At 33.6% G+C, this 22,686-nt stretch overlaps 1 protein-coding gene across 5 annotated transcripts in view; it reads right to left on the bottom strand.

Moving 5' to 3' along the window:
* Positions 1–204: 204 nt before the first annotated feature.
* PCGF5 (polycomb group ring finger 5) overlaps positions 205–22,686 on the bottom strand; it is a 61,293-nt gene continuing 38,811 nt past the window's right edge. For 3 of the 5 annotated variants that reach the window (XM_040563565.1, XM_040563567.1, XM_040563566.1), the window contains exons 4-10: positions 19,945–20,000; positions 19,763–19,822; positions 16,565–16,713; positions 15,897–15,995; positions 14,407–14,496; positions 12,394–12,453; positions 205–10,132 (exon numbers count right to left, since the gene is read on the bottom strand). In XM_040563565.1, coding sequence (XP_040419499.1) covers positions 10,085–10,132; positions 12,394–12,453; positions 14,407–14,496; positions 15,897–15,995; positions 16,565–16,713; positions 19,763–19,822; positions 19,945–20,000 — 562 coding nt within the window. In that variant the 3' untranslated portion in view covers positions 205–10,084. The remainder of the gene's footprint in view (positions 10,133–12,393; positions 12,454–14,406; positions 14,497–15,896; positions 15,996–16,564; positions 16,714–19,762; positions 19,823–19,944; positions 20,001–22,686) is intronic. The other 2 variants (XM_040563569.1, XM_040563568.1) reach the window with 1 other exon arrangement.

Raw genomic sequence — 22,686 nt, 5'->3', positions numbered from 1 at the left:
AATCAATGGTAATGCTCCCTTTGACGTTAATGAGAACAAAATTAGGCCATTTAAGTACATTCTGCTTTTTCTATAAGGTAAAACATTTCTGCATTCCATTTTCAATTTTGCATTTCTGTGAGTTGATAGTACACCTACTTCCATGACTAAGCCATAAAGCTAGCAAAGGTTTTAATTGAAGTATTATTACAAATTAGAGAAAAGTCAGATAAAACCAGAGATTTTTTTATTGCACAAAATAAATTATATAGAAACAATGCAACAAAACAACTCGAATGTAGGCTGCACAACAGATGTTACAACATGAATATATTTATTGCTTTGAGAAAGGAGCAATTCAGTGCTAGTAAGCAGATTAGTTATACTTCTTGCTCATCTAGATTTTTTATAAGATTAATCCAACTGGGCTAGAGGCATCTTGCATCACACGGGTCATACCAAATTGCAATTTGTTATCAGTGGTTACAAAGGTGCTGTGAACATTCTTGACATTAGCATGAAGCACTCCATTTAACATCACTGGTACTGAAACTTACAAGTAGTTACATAATTATAAATATTACATATCAATCATATTTAATACACAAGATTCGAACAGGTCCATTTACAGGGTTTGCGTGAGCTACTGCTCTAAAACCTTGTTTACAAATGTAGATGCATCTTCAAACATGCACCAAAAGGCAATACCACAGCTTTTTGCCAAAATGGAAATTAGTGCCGGCACTTCATTTACCTAATTGTTAAATTGCTCTCTAGTGCTAACTCAGTTATAGGCATCTCATTTTTTCCAGGGCCACAACTCAGTTTCTAATGATATCAGCACATATGAAAAAATATTCCTTTGGTAGAACTGGATGAAATTTACAATGTTTTTAAACACTTTGAAACACAAAGTATTTGGTTCTTTAGGAGACACAAGACTGCAATACTGGTATTGCATTCATAGCCCAAATGGATTTAAGTTTTTAAAATGCTACTTTGTGGACCCTGAGATGTTGACCCCCAATAAATCCATATGTAAATAAGCTCTTAAGAAAAGTTATAAATATGTACAATATTCAAATAATAAAACACATTAGAAACTGATCACTCACTGATCTTTGTGAAGCATGCATATTAATAAGATACTGTTGCGACAAATATTCATAGTTCAAGTGAAATTCTCCCCTTATTTCACAATTCTGCAAGTATTTACTCAGCTGTGTTTATAACACTGAAACTACTGCTAGTGTATACATTGAATGTTGCAAAACTTATTTACTTACAGGAAGGTTAGTATAATAAGATTAAATTTAAACAATATTAGTTAGACATTGAACAAGCCAACCATGAAAGAAAATTCAGTGAGGAAGTGGGACCTCTGGGCCACTTCGAGTCTTAGCTACAATGAGAACTACACAAAGTAACTCCACTGAAGACTTTAACCACTGAGAAGACCCTGTAGAATCCCACTGAAACAAGTAAATAAAATTTGGACTGTACATGAATAACTACAAACAAATGTGGTCACCAGTCTCTAATAGTACTCCAATAAAATTCTGTTTTGATTTTTTTTTTGAAACTGTGTAAATCCACTATATTGAGTCAAAATATAGTTAAGGATGAAGTTTCGAATAGCCTCAAAATGTTAGAAGAAATGAATTATTCTGGATTAAAAACAAAGAAACAAAAAAGCCAAAAAAACAAAACACTATTTGTACAAATATTCATAAACTTTAGTGATGCAATCAAATTCCATGCATGTACCTAGCAGTAGTTTCCTTTGGAGGAAAATTATTAAACTTGACTAATCTGGCACATTTTTCATCTGGGGGAACCGCATTTTAAATACCATACGTAAATTTTTGTCACTGTTGTATATAAATGTTCGTAAGTATAATAAGATATAACTGAATAACCAAATATGCCCTAAAACATCTATTAAAACACAAACACCACAGAAGTCTGCTAGAATTTTTTATAATTATTATGAAGTAGAAATGATCTAAAGCAGGATGAAGCTAATATCAAAGATGAAAAACAGCACCACCAATCTATGTTTTGCAAACAGGTTTCTGATCGGACAGAATATGTGATAGCAGAGTTACATCCATTTCATTAAGTTCAGGTAAGAAATGCATTTAGCCCAGCTGTACTAACTATACAGCTTCACACAGAATAAACATTCCATAAATCAACAGAAAATGCATCTGAGCACAACAAATAAAAATATGTAAGTGATTCTCTAAGCAGCATTTTGTTTTTTTCCAAAACATTAACATAGATAGATATTGGACTGATTAAATATCTACAAGTGCTTTTCCTTTACAAAAATACATATATTCTTAATAGTAGGATAGACTGTCATTAACAATGACCTGTGTTTTTTCACTTCAATTTGAATGATTTATAAGCTAAATTTTACAACCACAAAAAGGTTTATTTGTAATATGATGTTATCACTTTTGACAAAAAGCTTAAAACATTTTATATTTTAAAACAAGTTAGCAACATAACAACACAGTATGTTCTATGAGTTCCTAAGTACTGTGAGGGCTGTTATATTAAAAACCAATAGCTACTGATCAAATGCAAGGAAGCATTAGAACATTATTACTGCTCACCATAGGCTCCTTTCTTATCATAACTTGGATCACAGCTTATATAAGGACACTTAGGCCCCCATCCCAAAGAAAATCCATTGAGACTAACTCTATAGCATCTATTCAGGAGCCTGGAACATCCAACAATTCAGGCTCTGCATTAAAAAAAAAAAAAAAAAAAAGGCAAAATAACTTTCCTGTCAACAGTGAAGTCTGCAATAAGGGAAAAAATGACGCACTGCTTCATGCTTATTTTAAGAAGCTCGTATTTGAGAAAAAAATTACTACCGGTAAGTTTTTAGAATGAAATATTTCAGTCAACTAAATAATTAACTTGCCCTATTACTTTCCAGTTTAGTTATTCACTATTCTGGAAAAAGAAGTTAGGGTATTTAGATTTCTTTATTGTATTTTATACTGCACAAGTAAAATAATCGACTTCTTGCTAATCAATGGTCTCATGTTGAGGACAGCAATGCCATTTGCTAAAAAAATATCTATAAAAATCTGTAAAACACAATATTTTCTCATCTTCCAAGTCTGTCCTTTACACCCTCCAAAATATCACTGAACTACAACTAGAAAATGCCAAAGTAGCTTGGTGAATATTTTGTGCTTCGGAAGGTTTACAGGATTGACAGCACACCGAAGTATTTGATTAGTTCACAGGCCAGGTATAGCAGACACATCAGTAATGCAAGCCTTTGTGCTCTTTTTGAACATTAGCTATACTCATAGAGCTACTCTAGGTCTGTTAACTTTACGCTAGTCCCGTTTTTGTTTTATAGTTTGTTTTGGAAACTTGTAGGGACGCCTTACCCCTTGAGTTGGTGACACACAGTCACCACCAGGAAGTTCTGCTGGACAAGCTCCAGATGTAGCTCTCCACCACTGCGCGCCAGTGCCTTATTCCAAGTCAGTTTCTGGGTGGCTTAACTTTGGTATTAAATAAGTCATTTAAAACTATTAGGCAATCAGATTATCCATAAAAATAATTTGTTTTTTAAAGAAACTTTTTCTGTGAACAAACTAAGTATCTGACAACAAAAAATATTTTAAAATCAATTAGTTATATTTTTCAGTAAAAAGGGGGCAAGTTTCATTTTACTGCATCAAAATTCATGAGAGAACAGCAAGAATGTCTATTTACTCAATATGCTATAATACAAAACAATTTTAGGAGTAGAATACCATCATAAAATATGTGCCTCTCACTTTCTTAGTAAACATCTTTATTACAACTTCATTTGTAACACAAACCTCAGTATGTTAACTAGCAGCACAAATGTTTTACTGTTGCAGCAATCTTGTACCTGATATAGCAACTAACTCTTAACCCTTATTTTGCTGTCCAATCACAATCACGAAAAAGGAAAATGCACAGTAACTACTTCTGTTCATCTCACCCTGTTATCTGTCACATTGTTACACCTCATTAGATTTTTTTTTGCTAAAAATACACGTTACTTCAAATAAAAGTACACTGTACGGTTTAGATAAACATGCAAATTCCAATTAATGCCTCTCTTTGGTTAAAATTAATGTGATTAGAGAAAAAAAAATCCACTTGCAGACACCTTTCATTCCAGAATGTCTCCTCCATCCTGAGTCTACTGAACCAGCTCTCTGGTTCTGTACAGGTACAAAAGGTAGCCTGGGCTTATCCACCAGTCTACAGAGCTCTTCCATTTCATTGCCACACACCAGCACTGCGTGGATTTAAACTGCTTGCTAGAGAGCAAAACGACATCCTTTTTAACTGTGTCAGCAAGCTACCTGACTTCAGAAGATGTATATCACATAACTTGGGTGGAAGAATCTCTCAGTTAGAAATCCCTTAATAGATCTCCTATTCTGGAATCTGATGTTTTTACCTGATCTAAGGGCAGTATAGTAGTGGAAAAAAACAAAACAAAACAAAAACAAAACAAAAAACTTAAACAAGTAGATCTGCTTACGAAGAAAAAATATTACAAGTCTTTTGGAGGACATCCCTACTAAAGGACATTTCAACTGAGGCCTGAAGACTAGACTCCCCATACATCATAAAACTAATAGTTGGAGCAGTTGGAAGCTTTTCACATTTCCTTTAGCGTGAATCAAACTCCTTGAATCTTGGAATCCATCCTGGAACATGCTCCAGTAGACTGTGATCCTTCCTCAAACAAACTTTTCTAGCTGAACACTTCACGGAAGCATTATCTCATTCAAATTGGGTATAAAGGATTCAAAATGCAGAACTGTTAACATTTTGGTGAAATCCAGGAGACACTAACTTAATTCCAAAAGAAAACATGAATTTCTTTGGCATTAAGCATTAGCTTTTTTAATGTCAGGGTGGCACCTGCTTCTAACTTGTTCTAAGACATGCAGTGGAGATGCAGAGTGTCACCTGCTGGCTCTCACAGCTAGAAAACTGATGCTGTGGAGCTTTTCTGGACTCAGTTCAGGTGTGCTCTCTGTCCAAAAAGGTGCTGTCATAACAATCAGCAATTTGGTATCTGTACTGCAAAAGGAGGTCTGTCACATAGTCTAGGTTTGTTTTGCTTTGCTTTCTTCTGCAAACTCTTTTAATAGTCCCTGGCTCCTAAGAGAATCTCCATCCTGTTCAGCCTTAGCTATGAAACTATTTTTATACTACAAGACCAGAAGATTTGCGGGGTTGTAACTGTGAAGGGACACGCCACACATTCTTCTATCTTAGTAGTGGCTGTACCTACGTGATTGTCCCTTTGTAAGGGCAAATTAATCATCAAATTAACCTTTTATAATTATTCACTTTCTTGAACACTTGCTTTCAGCTTGTCTAGTTTAAGTGAAGAAATTGGAACACGCTCTTGATTTAAGCATCTCTACAATGTTTATATACTTGCTGTGGATAGGAACATGTCTTAACTGCTTTGGGTCTTTTCCAGGATAAAAATGAGTTTGATTATTCTATGTTTTTGACCAGTACTTTATGCAGTCCCTCTATAAACAGGGCTCAGTATGTTTATTTTGTGACTTAAGATTGGTTTTGAACAATTATCTATTCTACAGAATTTCTACCAGCTGTAGTACCTGGCAGAGCTGGAGACTATTCCTTCTGTCGCAAGCAAAAGGAACAATACAATTCAGTGATTGGTTCAATTAAAGACTAAACACTAGCACTTTTTGCTATTTTAGAAAGCAGCAGAGAAATTCTTTACTTCTCTTACAAAGCCATCCCTAAAAATTACATGTAGAATGGATGAGATGGGAACTCTGCACCATCACTTTGTCTGCAGTGGAGAAGAGAGAGTCTATCTTATGCCTAAAAGGAATGTGATAATCTCTTCTCCTACAGATATACTGGAACTGTTTTTGATAACTGCAGCAGAGAAAAGTAGAGTCAAATCTTTGGAGCCTAGGAGAAAAAAGATCAAGATTCAGAATTCAAGGTCACCTCACACAGAAAATGAAATAATTTCAATATACAAGTATTCTTTTCATATAGTTTCTACTGAGACAGATAATTTGAAATTGAAAAAAAACTGACAGAACATTTATTTTTCTGCTTGTTTCACATGAAAGAAGGCTTCTCAATACAGAAGAATTATGAAATACTCTTGCTGAAGATATTAAGACCATTGATAAGATACAGAAGGAAATATTAACCTGCCAAATGCAAATAATGGTTTTAAAATATATTCTGTATTAATAATCAGGCACTTTATATAACATTTTCGGTAAAGTCAAAATAATAGTTTTCATATTTTTTTATTTTTATTTTATTTATTATTATTTTTTGCATAATAGCTGCAAGCTAGCTGAGTATGCCCAATATACTTAAGAGTGTTGCATACTGCTAGGACCCAAATCCCAGAAGAACTCACGTGAGCAGTAAGTACAGTAGTGATGAGTCACTTAAGATTATCGTAGTAATCTTATTTGGTATTTCATCCAAATAAAAATGTGTTTTAAAGGACTAGGCCCTTAGCTAGGAGCACTGTAGCAAGGCATGATGGAAAATACATTTCTTGATTATCGAATTCTCTACTGTTTGAGATTTTATAGGATCTCACTTGTAAATTCTAGCTAGTTTGTTACTAGACAAATGCAGCATACAGCTATGCCCAGTGAAAAGTTGCTTAAAACTTTCATTAATATGTTACCCAAAACAAAAGCAGAGACAATTCTTCTCTTTCAGAAAAAAAAAAAAAAAAAAAAAGCACCAAATGTGCTAAATAAGAGACAGCAAGGTTAGGTAGTAGTGTCGAATTTTTTAGGTCTTACTCTTCTGCAGCTAGGTACTGACAATACGGGAAAGCCTAAGAAAAACAGTTGCAGCAACACTTCTTTTATGTTCCTATTCTTTACAAACATGCAGTGGTGACACTTTGTCATGGAAACATTCAGAAAGTGTGCACTGTATACAGTAATCTGCTCTGTGACGGAATATGGTGCAGTTCTAGTAGAACGCTTACTACTCGTTCCACTTACTCCATCTTTGGCACACAGGAATCTGTACATGCATTCTCACATTCCTATGTTGTTCAGGTATTTTTAATTGGCACAAATGAATCAAATATGCCTATCTGTAGACACATGGCACATACGTACAATACAGAAGAGAATTTTCCTGTAAAAAAGGTGATGCCTGTGTTATACAAGCTGCCCAGTTTAGACATGTATTTCACTGGCACTTCACTGCTACAAAAACTATTAAAGTAGAACAGCACTCAGGCGCTGTGTCATCAAATCAGAAATGCATAAATTGTAGGTAGTTGGCTAGATTATATGCATTTAAAAGCATTTAAGGCCATAATTCTCAGCTGGGAATGTTAAATCATATCTATCTGTATTTTCCATACTTAAAATGAAGATTTGCCTTCTGTAAACTAGCTTTAAGTTACACCCAAAAAATACCATGAATTAACAGTATCCAATTTTGATCAAGACAAATTCATGGTTCTCTGAATTGTGAATACATAAAGTCGTTAAACATCAAATCTTCCATTGGGATGTCATTCAGAAAACATCACAAAGCAGTTAAATTTCAAGGGTCCTGCTCGCTGGATGAAAACTTCTGTGTAAGACAACTGAAAATGCATTAAAATTAACACGTTGTTCTTTTTCTTTTTCCCCATCAAATCTGTTCAAATTTGTCAAAACAGCAAGAGCAATTCTTGAGAAAACAAAGTGTCCCCCAAACCAAGCAGAAATTATGCTGTAGAGTAGTATTGTTTCATGATAAACTGAAACAGCCATTTTATGTTAGGTGAATCTACAGTGAAAATTCTGGTATAAAAACACGTGAAATATATAAAAACCTGTAAGGTGTCATTTGCATGTGCATGTAAATATTTACAAATAATATCCTATTTATACCATATAAAACAATTGTATATACTAAAGGTAACAATGACTTGCAATTAGAATGCATGCTCTGATCTGACAAGCTGCTCCATGAGAAGGACCTCCATGCACACAAAGAACTTTTTCTCTGCAAAGAAACAGTGCCCTCCCTACATGGAGTCTCTTCTCACTTCTGTCAAGTAGCAGCACATTATACACCGTGTGGACAAAAAAGATGACCACTTCCTGCAGCCAGCATGTGGCCCTGTTCCCACCCACAGGGTGGGCGAAGCAGTGCCTGTACCAGTCAGCACGTTATGCCTGTAGAAAGGAGCAGCACCTTCCTGAACATTCTGCTTCCCTAGGTTCACTGGCATCTGCACAATATGTGCAACCTTGACCTGCAATGGCAGGTTTCCTAAACAGACTGCTACCGACAGCATCTTTATTTCTGCATGTCATACGGGCTTTGGAGTGCAATGGCAGGACTTAACCTAACTATGTATGGATTCCTCAGGTCATCAACGTTGCAACTCCTGCAAACACTAAGGGGGCCAGATTTAATCCACAGCATACACGCTTCTCCTACAGAAACATACTAATGTACGTGAATATACATTTAAAAAGGAGTTACAGCCTTGCATCTATCTTTTATACCTGATCCCAAGGTTTTCAAGATAGAATTTTCACTTTGACCTAAGTACGACTAGATTAGCTTCTGAAAAGTTGATTTGGTTCTTTTCTGTTGTATGCAAAAGGCATAGGAAAGTAAATAGCTATCTACAATACTAGCAGGTGTGTATTAAGTAAAAATTATATAAAGGTACTGAACTACAGATATCTCCACAGAATTTGAAGTAAAAAACTCATTTGATTTTTAAGCAGAGCAAAGACAATGGAAGACTACAGGAAACATGCATTACTATGCTCCCTGCAACATTACCAGAAACCTCAATAAACATTCTATACTTGAACAATTTTGTTTGCAATACCTAAGGCAACAATCACTCTTCTATCCAGCACTACCAGATCTTAGGAAAAAAACAATGATCCAAACAATTATTTTGGTCAGACTGCTTATCTTCAGTATTGCATTGCCTCTAATTTTATGGAAATAGTCTTATGACGTGGCTTCAACTAGTGAAAAATTTCTACAATGAATTCTAAGCCCCAGATACTCACAAGAGATATATAATGTAATTAAAGCTATGTTATTTTTTATTAGCATATCCTTCACCCAATCTTAAAAGGAAGTGCTCCTTCACCCAATCTTAAAAGGAAGTGCTTACCATGAAGTGCAATAACTATGTGTAAATTTTGCCTTGGCTGTAACCCGACAGTGAAATTTGTTTCATAGATAAATTATTTTAACTTCATTTTTATGAAGGCTTTATTAGAAGAAATGTAACCTGACCAGAAGCCATTTTCCAAAAATAGCTGTATCCCAAATTCCAATCTTTAGGGTAGCCATAGAAAAGTGCAATCACAAAGGCTGCTATGCTTTTAAGCAATATTGGCAGAGTCTATTTAGACAATTTAAAATTACTTTTTTGAATTATCATGTTAAACATCTCTTGTTAAGGGTAATTAATCTTCATTCACTACAAAAGAACTCTTGCACACTCATGAGTGAGCTATACCTGGACCCATGAGAAGCTTATCAAGAAAAAGGTAGTGGCACAATCACCACTTTTCTAAATATATTTTCTATACAAAATATCTTCAAGGTATAATCCTTAGCTATTTGTACAGTACTCTATGATTTAAACAACAATATTCAGTAAAATAGTAAGTGTGTGAAACTGCAACACCACATGGAATGAGCACTTTGCCATTTTGCTAGTGTAATCAATATTAGGACCAGAAAAATTTTCTAACACACAAGCAAAAATATTCCATAGTTTTTGAATCTTGACTGTACACTTCATGATTTTGGCTATGATTTGCAGCACACTTGTAAAATTCACAAATATCTTATGCACATTTCAGTAGCAGAATGGCACTTGGCTTGCTCTAATAGAAACAACAAAGATGCAACTGACAATTTTAAGAAAGACAATGTCCTTATTTGCATGCTGAAAATCTGGTTGTGTCCCCCTAATCCAGGCACATCCATTCATTGTGCAATCTGTCGATGGGTAAACAAATAGTGCAGGATTCATCTCAGTGGGATCTGGCCCTTTGGTCTAACCGAAGTCAATTCTAGGTCGATACTGAAGTACCATAGGATAAGACTAAAAACAAAAGCAAGAGAAAAACAACAACAGACAAGAATAACATGAAGATATAATTCACAAAAAATACTAAGGAAATGCAATTAAAGTTTGCCTTAAGAATAGCCAGAGCTTATCCCTATGATACATATATATTGCAATCAGTTTTATTTATATATATGAAATAATTCTATACATTTCAACAATTAATTCCATAGCTGTACTTCAAATCTATATCTTATCTCTAAGTCAACTGTAATTATTTGTTATAAATATAAAATTCCTATATCTGAATTTTATGTATTTCATGATTTTTATGTTTTATGATACATACTGGAATGTTCAAATAAATCCTCTTATGTCTGCGCTGCTGACATAATCCTAAAATTTTATACTTTGTAAAACAAGGTCCATCTATAGATGATGTATACAGTTTGATTTTTACAGGAGCTAGGTTCCTCTGGTATTAAAAAAAAAAAAAAAAAAAAGCACACTACCACCACCAAAAAACCCAATCAAACTCAGGTCAAATTGCTGTCAACTGATTTACTGAAAAATGAGGGCTGACTTTTCCCCCTCCCTGAAATCCAAACTCCTCAACTTCAGATCTAGCAATACATTTTTATTAGTTCTTATTGGGAAAAATTAGCAAATAAACTATCTGGATCCCTTAATTGGACAAAACTGTTGTGGTATGAGAGGTAAGAATAGGCTTCCAGAAAGTGTCACAGAATATCTCAGTGCTTGTTGCTGGAAGTTGTTAACATCTCTTTTTTTTTTTTTCGCTCTGTCAGCGTTTCATTTAAGTCTGACATTTTCCTCTTAACTTACTGATCATTTTCTATAGCATAAAAATCAGGAAAATCTTATTGTTTCAGCAACTGCATGGGCTTAAGTAGCCTCTGCCATAGGGCATAGATAATTTAAGTCTTTTTTATTGCAAATTTGGAAAAGTCAAGAATTATTATAGAAGCTATCATTAAAACCAGTAATATTTTACTGCATCCTTCAAATGCAAGACAGACAAAATTCAGAGACCAAAAAAAGAAAGGTACTACTGCAGAGACCTACACAGCTTGAACTTTTCATGCTAGGGTACTGAAATGATCAGCAGAACTAAATGTGAACATACTTGCTGAGGATTTAAAAACTGGAGTGCAGAGAAATCAAAACATAAAACCAGAAGTATTCAGCAGTAGCAAGAGCATTTAGTAGAGAAGACAGGGAGCACCATGTGTAATTAACAAATGTATTTGTAGTATAAGAAATTGGTCTGATTTTCTCAGCTAGGATATGGCTACCACCTTTTTAAATGCTATTTCACTTGTTCTTCATGCTTCAAAACAAATACTTTGATTACATAAATTGCATCTAAAAGTTCTCAACTCTGATTGGAAGTGCATACAGGCAGAGACTTCACTGAAAAATTTGCCATGTAAATAAGTGCTGTTACAAAAAAATACAAACCAACTGTACTAATAAAATGCAATATGGTGGAGCGAGTATAGGTAGTGAGGTAGGCATGACTGTAAAGCAGATCACTCCCATCCACAGCAGGAGCAACCCTCTATCATTTTTTTTTCTCAAGTAAAAACATTACTTCAGACTTTCAAAGTTACTTTTAGAAGAAATTAATTCAATTCAAAATGCTCAATGAGCAAACTGAAACATTGCTTGATATATAGAGAAAAAAACACCAAGCTGATCAATGAAATCTAGGAATCAACTTCGATTTGCAGACTCTGGAGGTTTTTGTTTGTTATATTCTGCAGGTAAGTCATTATTCCATTTCTAATTTGAAAAGAAGTGAAAAGAACATCGTAGCAGAAAGCATTAACACTTCTTCTCTCCATTAAAAAGAACATACGAAGTGCCTTAAAAATATGAAACCAGCATGGTCTTTTTTGGTTCACTCTTCAGTTTTGATCCTTTCTCAGTGACTGCCCAATGCTACTTGTTAGAAGGATGAGACAACACTTAGAAGGATGAAGTTAGATAACACTTCCACACTGATGTTGATATCCAACTACAGAATGAAACAAGATAATTGGCCTAATGAAAATTAAAAATCTTATCTTTTAAGCACATAAAATCTGATAATTTGAATGGAGTATATTTATTCATTCGATAAAGCTATTTTTGAATGAATGAAAATAGCCCTTGCTCATGGTGTTTGCACACTTTATAGTGAGATGATATAAAAACTCCACAATTTGGATTACAACTATAGTGTTGACAGGATCTTACTGACTGTAATATGTACAGTCGTGAGTGCCTCTTACCTGATATAAAGTGCCATCCTGTGAGCAGACTTGCGAAGATGAGCAGTTCTGACACCGAAACTGCGAAGGAGATGATTTTCTGATCAGATAAGAGGCATCCACAGCTGGACATATACATTTCTCTTTTTTTTATTTTTTTAATTTATTTTTCAAATGTAAAATTTAAAATTTATTTACTTGTTTAAAACAAGAAAGAATTCTCTAACGAATAAATGGATCTTTTCACTTAACTATGCTACCTCTTGAAAGGTCCACAGGTATGCCAGCAAAAGCTCACAGTGAATAGTACCAAAGACAAAGATAATGGATTTACTTGATCTTCATCCAAAAGAAGAGATCGTTAATTAATTACCATTGCAACTTCTGTTTTATAACAGGACCCAACAAAGTTAGGGAAAACAAAATTAGAAGCCCAGATGATACCAGATTTATCACCAGCACAATGTAATTTTTACAGGTTTTAGTTTGTCATCTCTTACTTCAGGGGAATGATTTAAAACTACATAAAGGAAAAGATGAACCCTTACCTGACTATATTCTGTGTATGTAAACATAACTTACAAATCTAAGCAAAAGTTGTCAACTTTTATATTCATTTAAGGTTAAAATGATAGTTCTGAGACTTTTGAAAAAAATTAACCAGTATAAATAACGTCCTTTTTGTCAAGATGGCTATTACCACTGCTTACAAACCAGTGCAACTGCCAAAGGTCCATCTGTAGGCATGGTCTGCAGGACTAAATTTCATGACAAAAATCTGTTATCACTAAAGTTGTTGCTTCAACATTTCCTAATAGTACAACGAGTGCTAACAAAATATAAAATGGCTAGGCAAACACATACCACTGGTGTCAAGGCAGTACTAGAAAAATGGTACTTAGGGTGTTACTGGTATAGTTTGGGGTTTCAGTAAACATCAAATTTCAGTGCAATATTATTTTCAAATGTAATTAATACTTTCCTACACACATTAACACCCTTAGTTCCTATGAATTTTTTCACCCTTTTTTCTTTTTTTTTTTTTTTCCCTCCAGATTAAGGTGAAACTTTAAGAAACTTTTGAATCGTTAACTCCACAGTGTGCTTAATCCTCTGTCTTCTCTGTCCAAGTCCCAGTGCATTTTAATTCCAAGTACTAGAAAGCTTAAAAAGAGTATAGAAAGTTTGGAATTTTCTACAGATTAATAAACTAACTTAAGTGCATAACTTTAGCTGTGCTCCAATATAGCCCCCACTGGTAGTGATAGGCAACAAATCTGCTTGTAGCATAAAGCAGTAAGGAGTAAGGAGTGAAGAGCAATCAATAGCCACACGCAAACAAATGAATATATATATTGAAAGAGAAGAAATGGAGGTATGACCTCCAATAAAAAAAAAATACTTAGTATACAAGGAAATGTAAGAGCTACTAAATCAAACAATATCAGACCTGAAAGAAAGGTTGTTTAATAAATCAAATATTCTAAAATATACACATACAAGAAGAAAAACACCTCTAGCTGTGTTACCTGGATGTTAGTGTTTGTTATACAACATAGCTAAATAACATGGGTTTAGTATTAACAGAAACAATCATAAATCAATTAGATTTCTCCCATAATTTTTCAGTGTTACGGTTTATTACTGACTCAATAAAACAAATTCTAAATAAAGAACTGTCAGATGCAGATTCCTTAACTATTAAGATGTAAAAGGTCATTAAAAGGAAATTTGCAGAGAATAAGTGCTTGGAGTTTTCAGATAGCTGACTTAAAATTCTGAGCAGGACTTCTATTAAAACTCTGTATACCTGCTAATTTTAAGTTTCAGATTCTACACAATATACTTGCTGCACAGTTTCACTCACTAGATCCTTTTTAAAATAAGAAATCCAGAAGTCATGCAAAATCAATTTTTAAATTCAGGGTTTTTGAAGGGTCAGGGTATATATTTTGTGCCAAGCTGTGAAAGCACGTATACTCTCTACAATAAATACACCAAAACATCATCTATTAATAATGTAACAGCATTTACGTTTTCGCCTCTTAGTCTCCATCTTGTCATATAGATGAATTCCATAGTATGATCCTTTCCCATGATTTCTCCATTGCATAGTACATCCAGCTTAAAATACAATAGAACAAACAGTAAGACAAACTTATGCAAAATTTTCATGACTAAATAAACTCTTAAGAGAACCTCTGAGAATTAATCCCAGAACTTCTATTATAATACAGTGATTCTATCAGAAATATGTATCAAATCTTAATAAATCCAACATACTGACAATGTGCTATTTTGTACAGTAGTATTCCAATTTATTTTTTTCACTTTTATGTTTTCAATGAAAATGTTGACAGAAGAAAATCTACTAAACTAGGTAGAAAATCGCTAGTAGATAAATGTTTCCTCTATTTATCAATGCCACACAGTGTCTGTTTGAAGAGAAAGCCTTGTGTTGCATATTGAAGGTACTCTGCAATGCCCTTTCAAACCCAAACTTACAAAACCAAAGTACTGTAATTGTCAGCTTTTTAAAATAAGTTATGAATTAACCTAAAAATTTTAGTTTAAAAATAACTATAAATTACAAGGTAAATGCATTTCTGAGTATAAAGACATGATTCTTCATTAACTTGAGGACTAAAGGCTTAAGCAAAAAGGTGTTTATCTTACTGTTAAAGATGACTGATTTAAACTGTATTATAGCATCTTAAGTTTACCCTCCAGTGAAAATCTATGGCTGTTTTTTCATTACTATAGCCATAAATGCTTTCCTACTCTTAAGAGGAAAAAAATGTTAAAATTTTGAAGTAAGCAGATACCACATAACACAGAACTTTAAGGTGTCAGAGTGAGATTAAATTAATGTAAAACAAAACCAAATGACAACAAAATGGCTAGTTGACACATCACAATAATGTGATAAACTCAAGTTTATAACTCTGCAACCCACCCCTCTCCATAAAATTCCACGTAAATCCAGAGAAGGTGTGTGTGTGTGTGCGTGTGTATATATATATATATATATATAATATATATATACACGTATGTAAAAAAAATTCTTCCTTTTGAAAGATTCAAAAATTCAAATGGTATTTTTTGTTACTTCTTCCTAATGACTGGATTGTTTTTTATATCTAAAGAAAATGAAATTGAAGAATAACTTGGTGTATGTCTAGTTCATCTCTCCTTTCCCCAACAGCTATTGGCTGAAAAGTTCATAAAGTAACTTTTTTATTAGCCACATAAAAAGAGAGAGCATTTATTTTCACATAAAAATACCTAAACTAATTTATCTCTCAAATTATTACAACTGTATGAGTTTATTGGTTAGAAAGTTTTAGCCATTGTGATAAAACGAGGACTTCCATTTAAGGACAGAAAATATACCTTAGAACATTGAATAGTACTTAGCGACTCAGACTTAAAGATATTCCTCAAGTTTAAATATGATTGAGTTTCATAAAAATCTAATATTTTGCAATGCAATAAAAATACAAGCATTGTTCTTTCAAATGTACCTCATAAGAACTTGGAAGTTTTAATTTTAAGCTGAGAAACTTTTTAATAGTTCCCACAGTCACTCGAGTGGAACAGCGGATAAATTTCTTCATTAAACCCTAAAGCAACAACAGAACAGAAAACGCATGTTAGAAATTATGGAACTATGCATTCTTGTTTTTCATTAAATTGCATGTAAGCAATTTTTTTGTCAAGAACAGCTAGCTGTAAGTGATATTTTTGTTCAACCAGTAATCATTTTACTGCAGTCTTTTAATTCATAATAGCATCATCGGTTCATTTTTGTTCACTTCTTTGAAAGAAGATTTGGATCCCAGTCATTCAATGCACAACATATATGAAGAACAATCCTGAAAGCGTGAGGTAGCTCAACTACAGCTAACTTTTTTAATATTTCTGTGCTATTCTGTAATCTGCTGGGTAACACAGTTATCTACCATCAATGCTGGAAGATACTATAGTCTACAAAAAAGATAAACAAGAAAACTTTTTTTTTTTTTTTAAATTCTGAGATGCATGGAATTGTCTCAAACAAAAGGACTAAATGAATGTGGAAGTGGAGACAGGACAATGACCTCTTGTTAAAATTTATTGCTAATTGTTACAGAATGATTTGGTTCCTGCTATTCTGCCAATAATAACAACACAGATTATTTTTACTACTCACTTTTACTACATTATCTCCTGACTGCCCATTGTTGCGTAAACAGTCAAGGCAGATAGCAATCTGTGGGTCACTCCTGTGATAGTCTTTATCTTCTTCATTTTCATCACATTCCTCATCTACTTTGGGTTTATCAGCTTTGGGGCTTTCATCTGTAAAATATGCAGACTGTATTATTTAAGTGTAAAACCATTAAAAGTCACAGTGGCAACAAACATTAACTGAAAACAAACAAAAAAACGTTTTCCTACTTCATTTTCAAGTGTATTTTTCTTCACGTTAACGCAACAATTTTAGTTCAGTATATACTTATATTGATCAATTAAAAAAATCTCTGAAAATGAAGTTTTACTACTGGAATTTTAATGTAAAACACACACAAAATATTTCTATGTGACAGGAAATGATTAAACATCCAACTCTTCAGAAAAGGTACCATCTCTTACAGTTTTCAAACTTTTAGAACTTCTGAATTTGAATTTCTGAATTCGAATCCCAGCAAGGCTATCTACATGAGGGTGGAGCATAGGTTAAAAAAAATAACCAAAGAACCATAAAAAGGAGTAATTTTTACATTTTTGAAATAGTGTACAGTGTCATATACATTCATAATTTTTTGTATCCCCAACTTACTTATTTTGATTTAAAACACGGTCTGCTCTCTGTTGGAATAAAACATTATCACAAGTTACGCCCAGGTAACTTGAATAAGCTACTTTTGCATTTTCTGGAAAACTTTAAAATCAAATTTAGCTGTTTTCCTATGCTTACCACAAACTTTTTACATCGCTTACAAGAGTTAAGATGGGAATATAGAATGAAAACTTCAGTGAATATCAAGCTATGCCTAAGCTTCTAGACACAGTAATTAGTTCACAATTCATTTAGTTTCCATATTCAAGATGAGCTTTTTTTTTTCTTCAATTTTTAAGTTGTTTAGAATGGAAAAAAATAGATTTGGGGGAAGATTTAGTTATGTGGTTTGAAAAATCTTGAAAGGCAAAGCAAACCAGCTACAGAACTAAAGAAATTAGCAAATTTCCAGTTGTTAAAACATAAAATCAGAAACAGGTACACACACACAAAGGTCATACCTTTCAAGATATTCTGATAAAAACTCAAATGCTCCTCCATATACTAAAAGGCACTAGACAATCTATTTACTAAAGAAAATTCTTGCTGATGTTAGAAGTAATGATATTTGTGGAAGCAACCTCCAGAAATCAATGTGATGGCCCAGTAAAGGCACAATACTAAAGTTCAGTATTATACAAGTTTTAAAAAAAAAAAAAAAAAAAATCTAATTTCACCAAAATGGACTCTGCATTCTACAATTAAAAAACATCAAGCCAAGAATGGAAGAGAGAAAAAAACAAAAGAATTCCCTAACTCCACCCCTCTTTCCATAAGGCATAGTTTGGTGTACCACATTTTTTCCCTCATCTTTCTTGCAAATCCTGGGAATTGTCTACTTCCTGTGTTGTTCTCAGATAGTCAGTGTTAAACGGATTGCCAGAGAATGAGTCAATGTAAAGCTGGTTGCCCTTTGCTTTCTCCAGGTTAGACTGGAAAGTACCAGGAAGGATTTTTTTTTTTCAGCATCACACAATTATCCATAAATTCTCCCTAGTAACTACTCTCCTAGTGCAGCATATCACCAATGCCTGAGATATGCTTTGCCTTTTTTTTTTTCCTCCTCCTTTTGATAATGTGAAAATTGTAATTTTGTGGATATTATCACAGATCTTAAATGCTAAGGTTGGGAACTGCACTGGACCTGTGGTACATAACTGGCGGACTCTTAAACTAGACTATGTGACTGCAGGGGATAGTATTGACAACCGAAATGGTCCCTTCTTACTGAAATTGTTCACATAAAATAATTAATTCTTAGGCAACATTCTAAATTCTTGTTTATATCAGAAAAAATATGTCATTTTGTCTCAGTGTATCATCAGGGCTTTCAAATGGTTTGTAGAGCCAAATTTCTATAGCCCAAGGACACATTCCCTAACAAAGCTGGATACATCTGTAGCTGCTTAAAATTATATTGTGAGAGTTTGTGACTCAAAAAACAATTCCATCATTCATTATATTTGGTAACTGAACTCCATTAGGCTTATCATTAAATTATGGAAGGTAAGAACCAGAAGAATAAATTGATTAAAAGTAAGTCACATTCTACAAATTTGCAAATTGTATGTAACTTTTCCTCTGTGCATCTTTACTTATATAGCAATAAATCTGTTTTTCGAAACAGTCAACAGGTCTGTATTTCATAAATATTTTCTGAATATTTTTTAAACCGAGAAAGTATATGTTAACATGTTGTAATAAACTAATATAACTTAAACTGTCCTGTACCTTTTCGTTTAACTATACAACTGAGGAGAAGAACTCAGCCGCTTATAACAGATGCCAAACGCAAGTGAACAAAACCAGTAGGAAAGAAAATGAAATATTCTGAAGTTGAAAAAAAGATATTACAAAGAATGGAATGCAGAAAAGCACTGCAAGACATTCATGTGACAGCAATCCTTCACTAAAAATAGTGGGTTTTGTATTTTTTTTAAGCTTAGCAGAGCCTTTCAGAAATATTTAAAAAGCCCCAAAATGAAGTAGGGTACGCCATTAAAACCCTGGAGCAAAATTAAAGGGGCCTAAAAACAGTTAGATGTACACCTGACTTAGCAGCTCAATAATGAGCTCTCAAAGTTCATGGGTCAACTACAAAAAAAAAAAATATCTATATAAAACAATTGTTTAGCATGTGTGGAAAACTGTTTTACTACTTGTCATAACTAATTCTTGACAGCCTCCTACTTCACAGCTGGTCAAACTTAGTAACAGAAAATAACCTGTAAAAAAGACTCAAGTTATTCTATATCTTACTGCATGTAATATTAGGAAAATGAAGAATTCAAATGGAAAAGTGCATGAATGATGACTGTGAGAGCTTAAGGAAATGCAAAAATAATGGTAAAACAGCTAGAGTTTGTAAAACAACTGGTTAAAAGATAAGCAGCAGTAAACGAAGGCCCAGATTATATTTACATAGACTTGTTAAGAGTTTGTGTCATCTCTGAATTCAGTAAAAATGTACATGCACAAACATTTGAAGGATCAGGGCTTCATGAGGAGCTGAAAAGTTACCTAGAAAGAGGTAACATTGAGGGAGGAAGAAACAAAACAAAACCTCACCTTGTCCATTTTCTTGAGGTTTGTTTTTCTTCCAAAATTCAATTTCTCGCTGCAGTTCCTCTAGTTAACATCAAAGAACAGTAATATGAATTTTAAAATCAGTACTACAGGTTTATCATTAGAAATAGTCATATTCACTCCATCCACCCAAACCAGTACCCAAAACCAAATTAGAAACTTACGCTCTCGAAGTCCAGGCACCAGCTTAAATATAATTTCCTCTAAGGTGTTATCCAGCCTTTCAAAGGGAAAAAAAATACATTTCACATTAACTAGAAACTAGCATTTTACATATTGACTTTAAAAAACAAATACTTTTGAATAATAAAATGAATTGTGTGTTTCTGGTAAATAATACATCATGGAAAAAGTAGTTGATTTTAGCTTGAGAGCAAAAACATGCATTAAAGCTTATTTCAACTACCTCCTGAATGGATTTCTTCTAGAAATTACCAGGAAGTTTACATTTTAATGTATCAAGACAAAAAAGAAGGGAAAGTGAAAAAAACATTATTCTGTAAAGTGTTTCTCTATAACACAAATTAAAAACAAACAAAAAATATGTTACTGCAAAGAAAATTTAGAAAAGTGATATCAAATCTTAAGGCCCAGGTCATGAGTAATAAGCATGAAAATGATACACTCCATTATCATACTCATTTTAAGAGTTCAAGTCCTTTCTAATACATCTGAGGAAAAATTGAACCTGTTCCCTACTCATTACAACATAGACAAACCAATATGGGCAGCATAAAGAAGCCCATACAGCATCCGTGCTACTCTGGCTAGACAGTTCTCAGTACCCAAGTTAATTCACCAAAAATAGTTCTATTTATATCTGCCATGAGTTTGTCTAGCAGACAACAAGACACAGCATAGGCATGTCTTCCGATACCCTGATCTGATATGATCAATTACACTCTATAGTGTCAAAAATAGCTATGACAGTCCCTTCCAGAGGACACAGTGCATTTACCTTTGTTGTTGAAGCTAAAATATTTTTCTTCCCATTCTCCAGATTTACTAGTCTCCTATCCATTTAGTATATCATCTGCTTTTACACTCCATCTCACTTATCCTTCAGTTTCCCGTCTCTCACTGTTTCGTTTTTCTTCTCTGCCCTCTACATCTTCCCTTATGAATAGTAACTCGCTGTCCACAGCCTAACAAAAACCCACGACAAAACCAAGTAATACAGACAGAGAAATTAATTACCTCGAAATTAATCCTGAAACTACAATATAATAATCACCTTTGCTATATTTTAAATTGTCTTAATTCATCTTCTCAATTATGATACGTATCTATCTCAATATACACATACAATATAAAGTTCTATTTGTACATGTATGTATATATGCTATTAACAATACATTATAGGCCTGTTATAAAATACTATTCACTATCTCTTTTTCACTAGTGGTGGTAAAGTAGGAAAATGACAGGATGATTTTACTGTTGAGGAATGCTGGATGAAATTTTAATAGATAGTAAGTCACGTGTTATACTAAATACAGCAGCATTCCAAGTTCTCTTCTCAAAATAATGTGTGTAATTAAAAGTTTACAAACAGACACATTAACCAATCATCTTGTTTTGAGACCAATTCTCTATGTCACTTAATTGTCACTTCATGGAGACAGTCATAAAATAAGAATATTTATATTTAAGCTACCACCATGATCCATTTTTAAATTGTTTCTTTTATAAAGGTGAAAAAATAAAAATAAAAAAATTTCAGCAAGTGAAATACACTGCCCCGAAAGCAAAGAAGCATAGAGAGCACTTTCTCATGAATGAGAAGGAAAACAAAGTCATGGGACATCAAAACACTGATTGTCCGATACATGAAACTACAGGTCTACCTTTCCAAATGGCATACTCGCTCTTCTTGCCTCTCAATATCTAACACAACTAGATGGTACTGCTTTCTATGAAGTTCCCACAGGGGACCATTGGGAACTTGTGAACCTGTCCTGGAAACGGAAAATATACTATTACTTGGAAACAATTCCACCTTGCAAGAAAGCTCCAATCTTCATAACTTACACATTAACAGAAAAGAAATTAGGACTTCAAGAGAGAACCTCACAACCTTCAATCAAAAATCCTGCTAACCATTCCTGAGGATGGCATATACATGCTCTTTTTTTCTACATTTATTTCTGAGAATTCCCCCTTTGCACTTTTAACTGGTCTTCAATGGCCCAAAAGCAAAGTAGCAAGAAAACAGCAAGAAAACATGTATGCTTAGCAAATTTATGATGCACATAACTTAAGCATACAACTTTACTCAATGGCATTCTTCTCCTTAAATGAGTGAGCAGAAGGAACTTCTACTTCCTTATATATACTATTTAAAGCAAAATATACCAGTAGATACAGAGGAAAAAAAGGTGGAAGAAAATAATACCTACTTGATCTCTGAGTACAGGAAATCTAACCTTAAACTATAGTGACGAATTTAGAAAATTAAGGGACAAATTTAGGAAATTGTAAAAATATTCTCGATTTCAGGTAAATCCAATAGTGCTCCTACCCTCCAAGCCTATGAGAACTCTAAGAGATTTGTATTTCTGTGACTTGCAACAAACCCATTCCAAAATGAAACTACTTGAGATAACTCTGAAGTTGGTCTCGATTGTTTACTATGATACTTCCTGTTAAAGCTGAACCAAAAATATTTATATTTTAGACACCTCTTTGCACCCCCACATCCTCCAACTATCAAAACAGAATGTATGGAAAGAACCACCAAGCATTTATGCCAGCTTTGTGTAGGTTTTTCCCTTCTTCTATGATTTTGTATGAGTTTTATGATCAAAGCAACTCTGTTAATTGCTAATTATCTGAAGTGAAGCAAATGAAGACTGTTACTCAGGAAAGCCTGCATTCAGAGAAGCGTGCTAAGAAGCATGCTTTCA

This window comes from Cygnus olor, chromosome 7 (genome assembly GCF_009769625.2).
Source record: "Cygnus olor isolate bCygOlo1 chromosome 7, bCygOlo1.pri.v2, whole genome shotgun sequence".
In the NCBI taxonomy this organism is placed as follows: Eukaryota; Metazoa; Chordata; class Aves; order Anseriformes; family Anatidae; genus Cygnus; species Cygnus olor.
The sequence above is the reverse complement of the archived record's forward strand: the minus strand, read 5'-3'. Positions and strand labels throughout refer to the sequence as shown.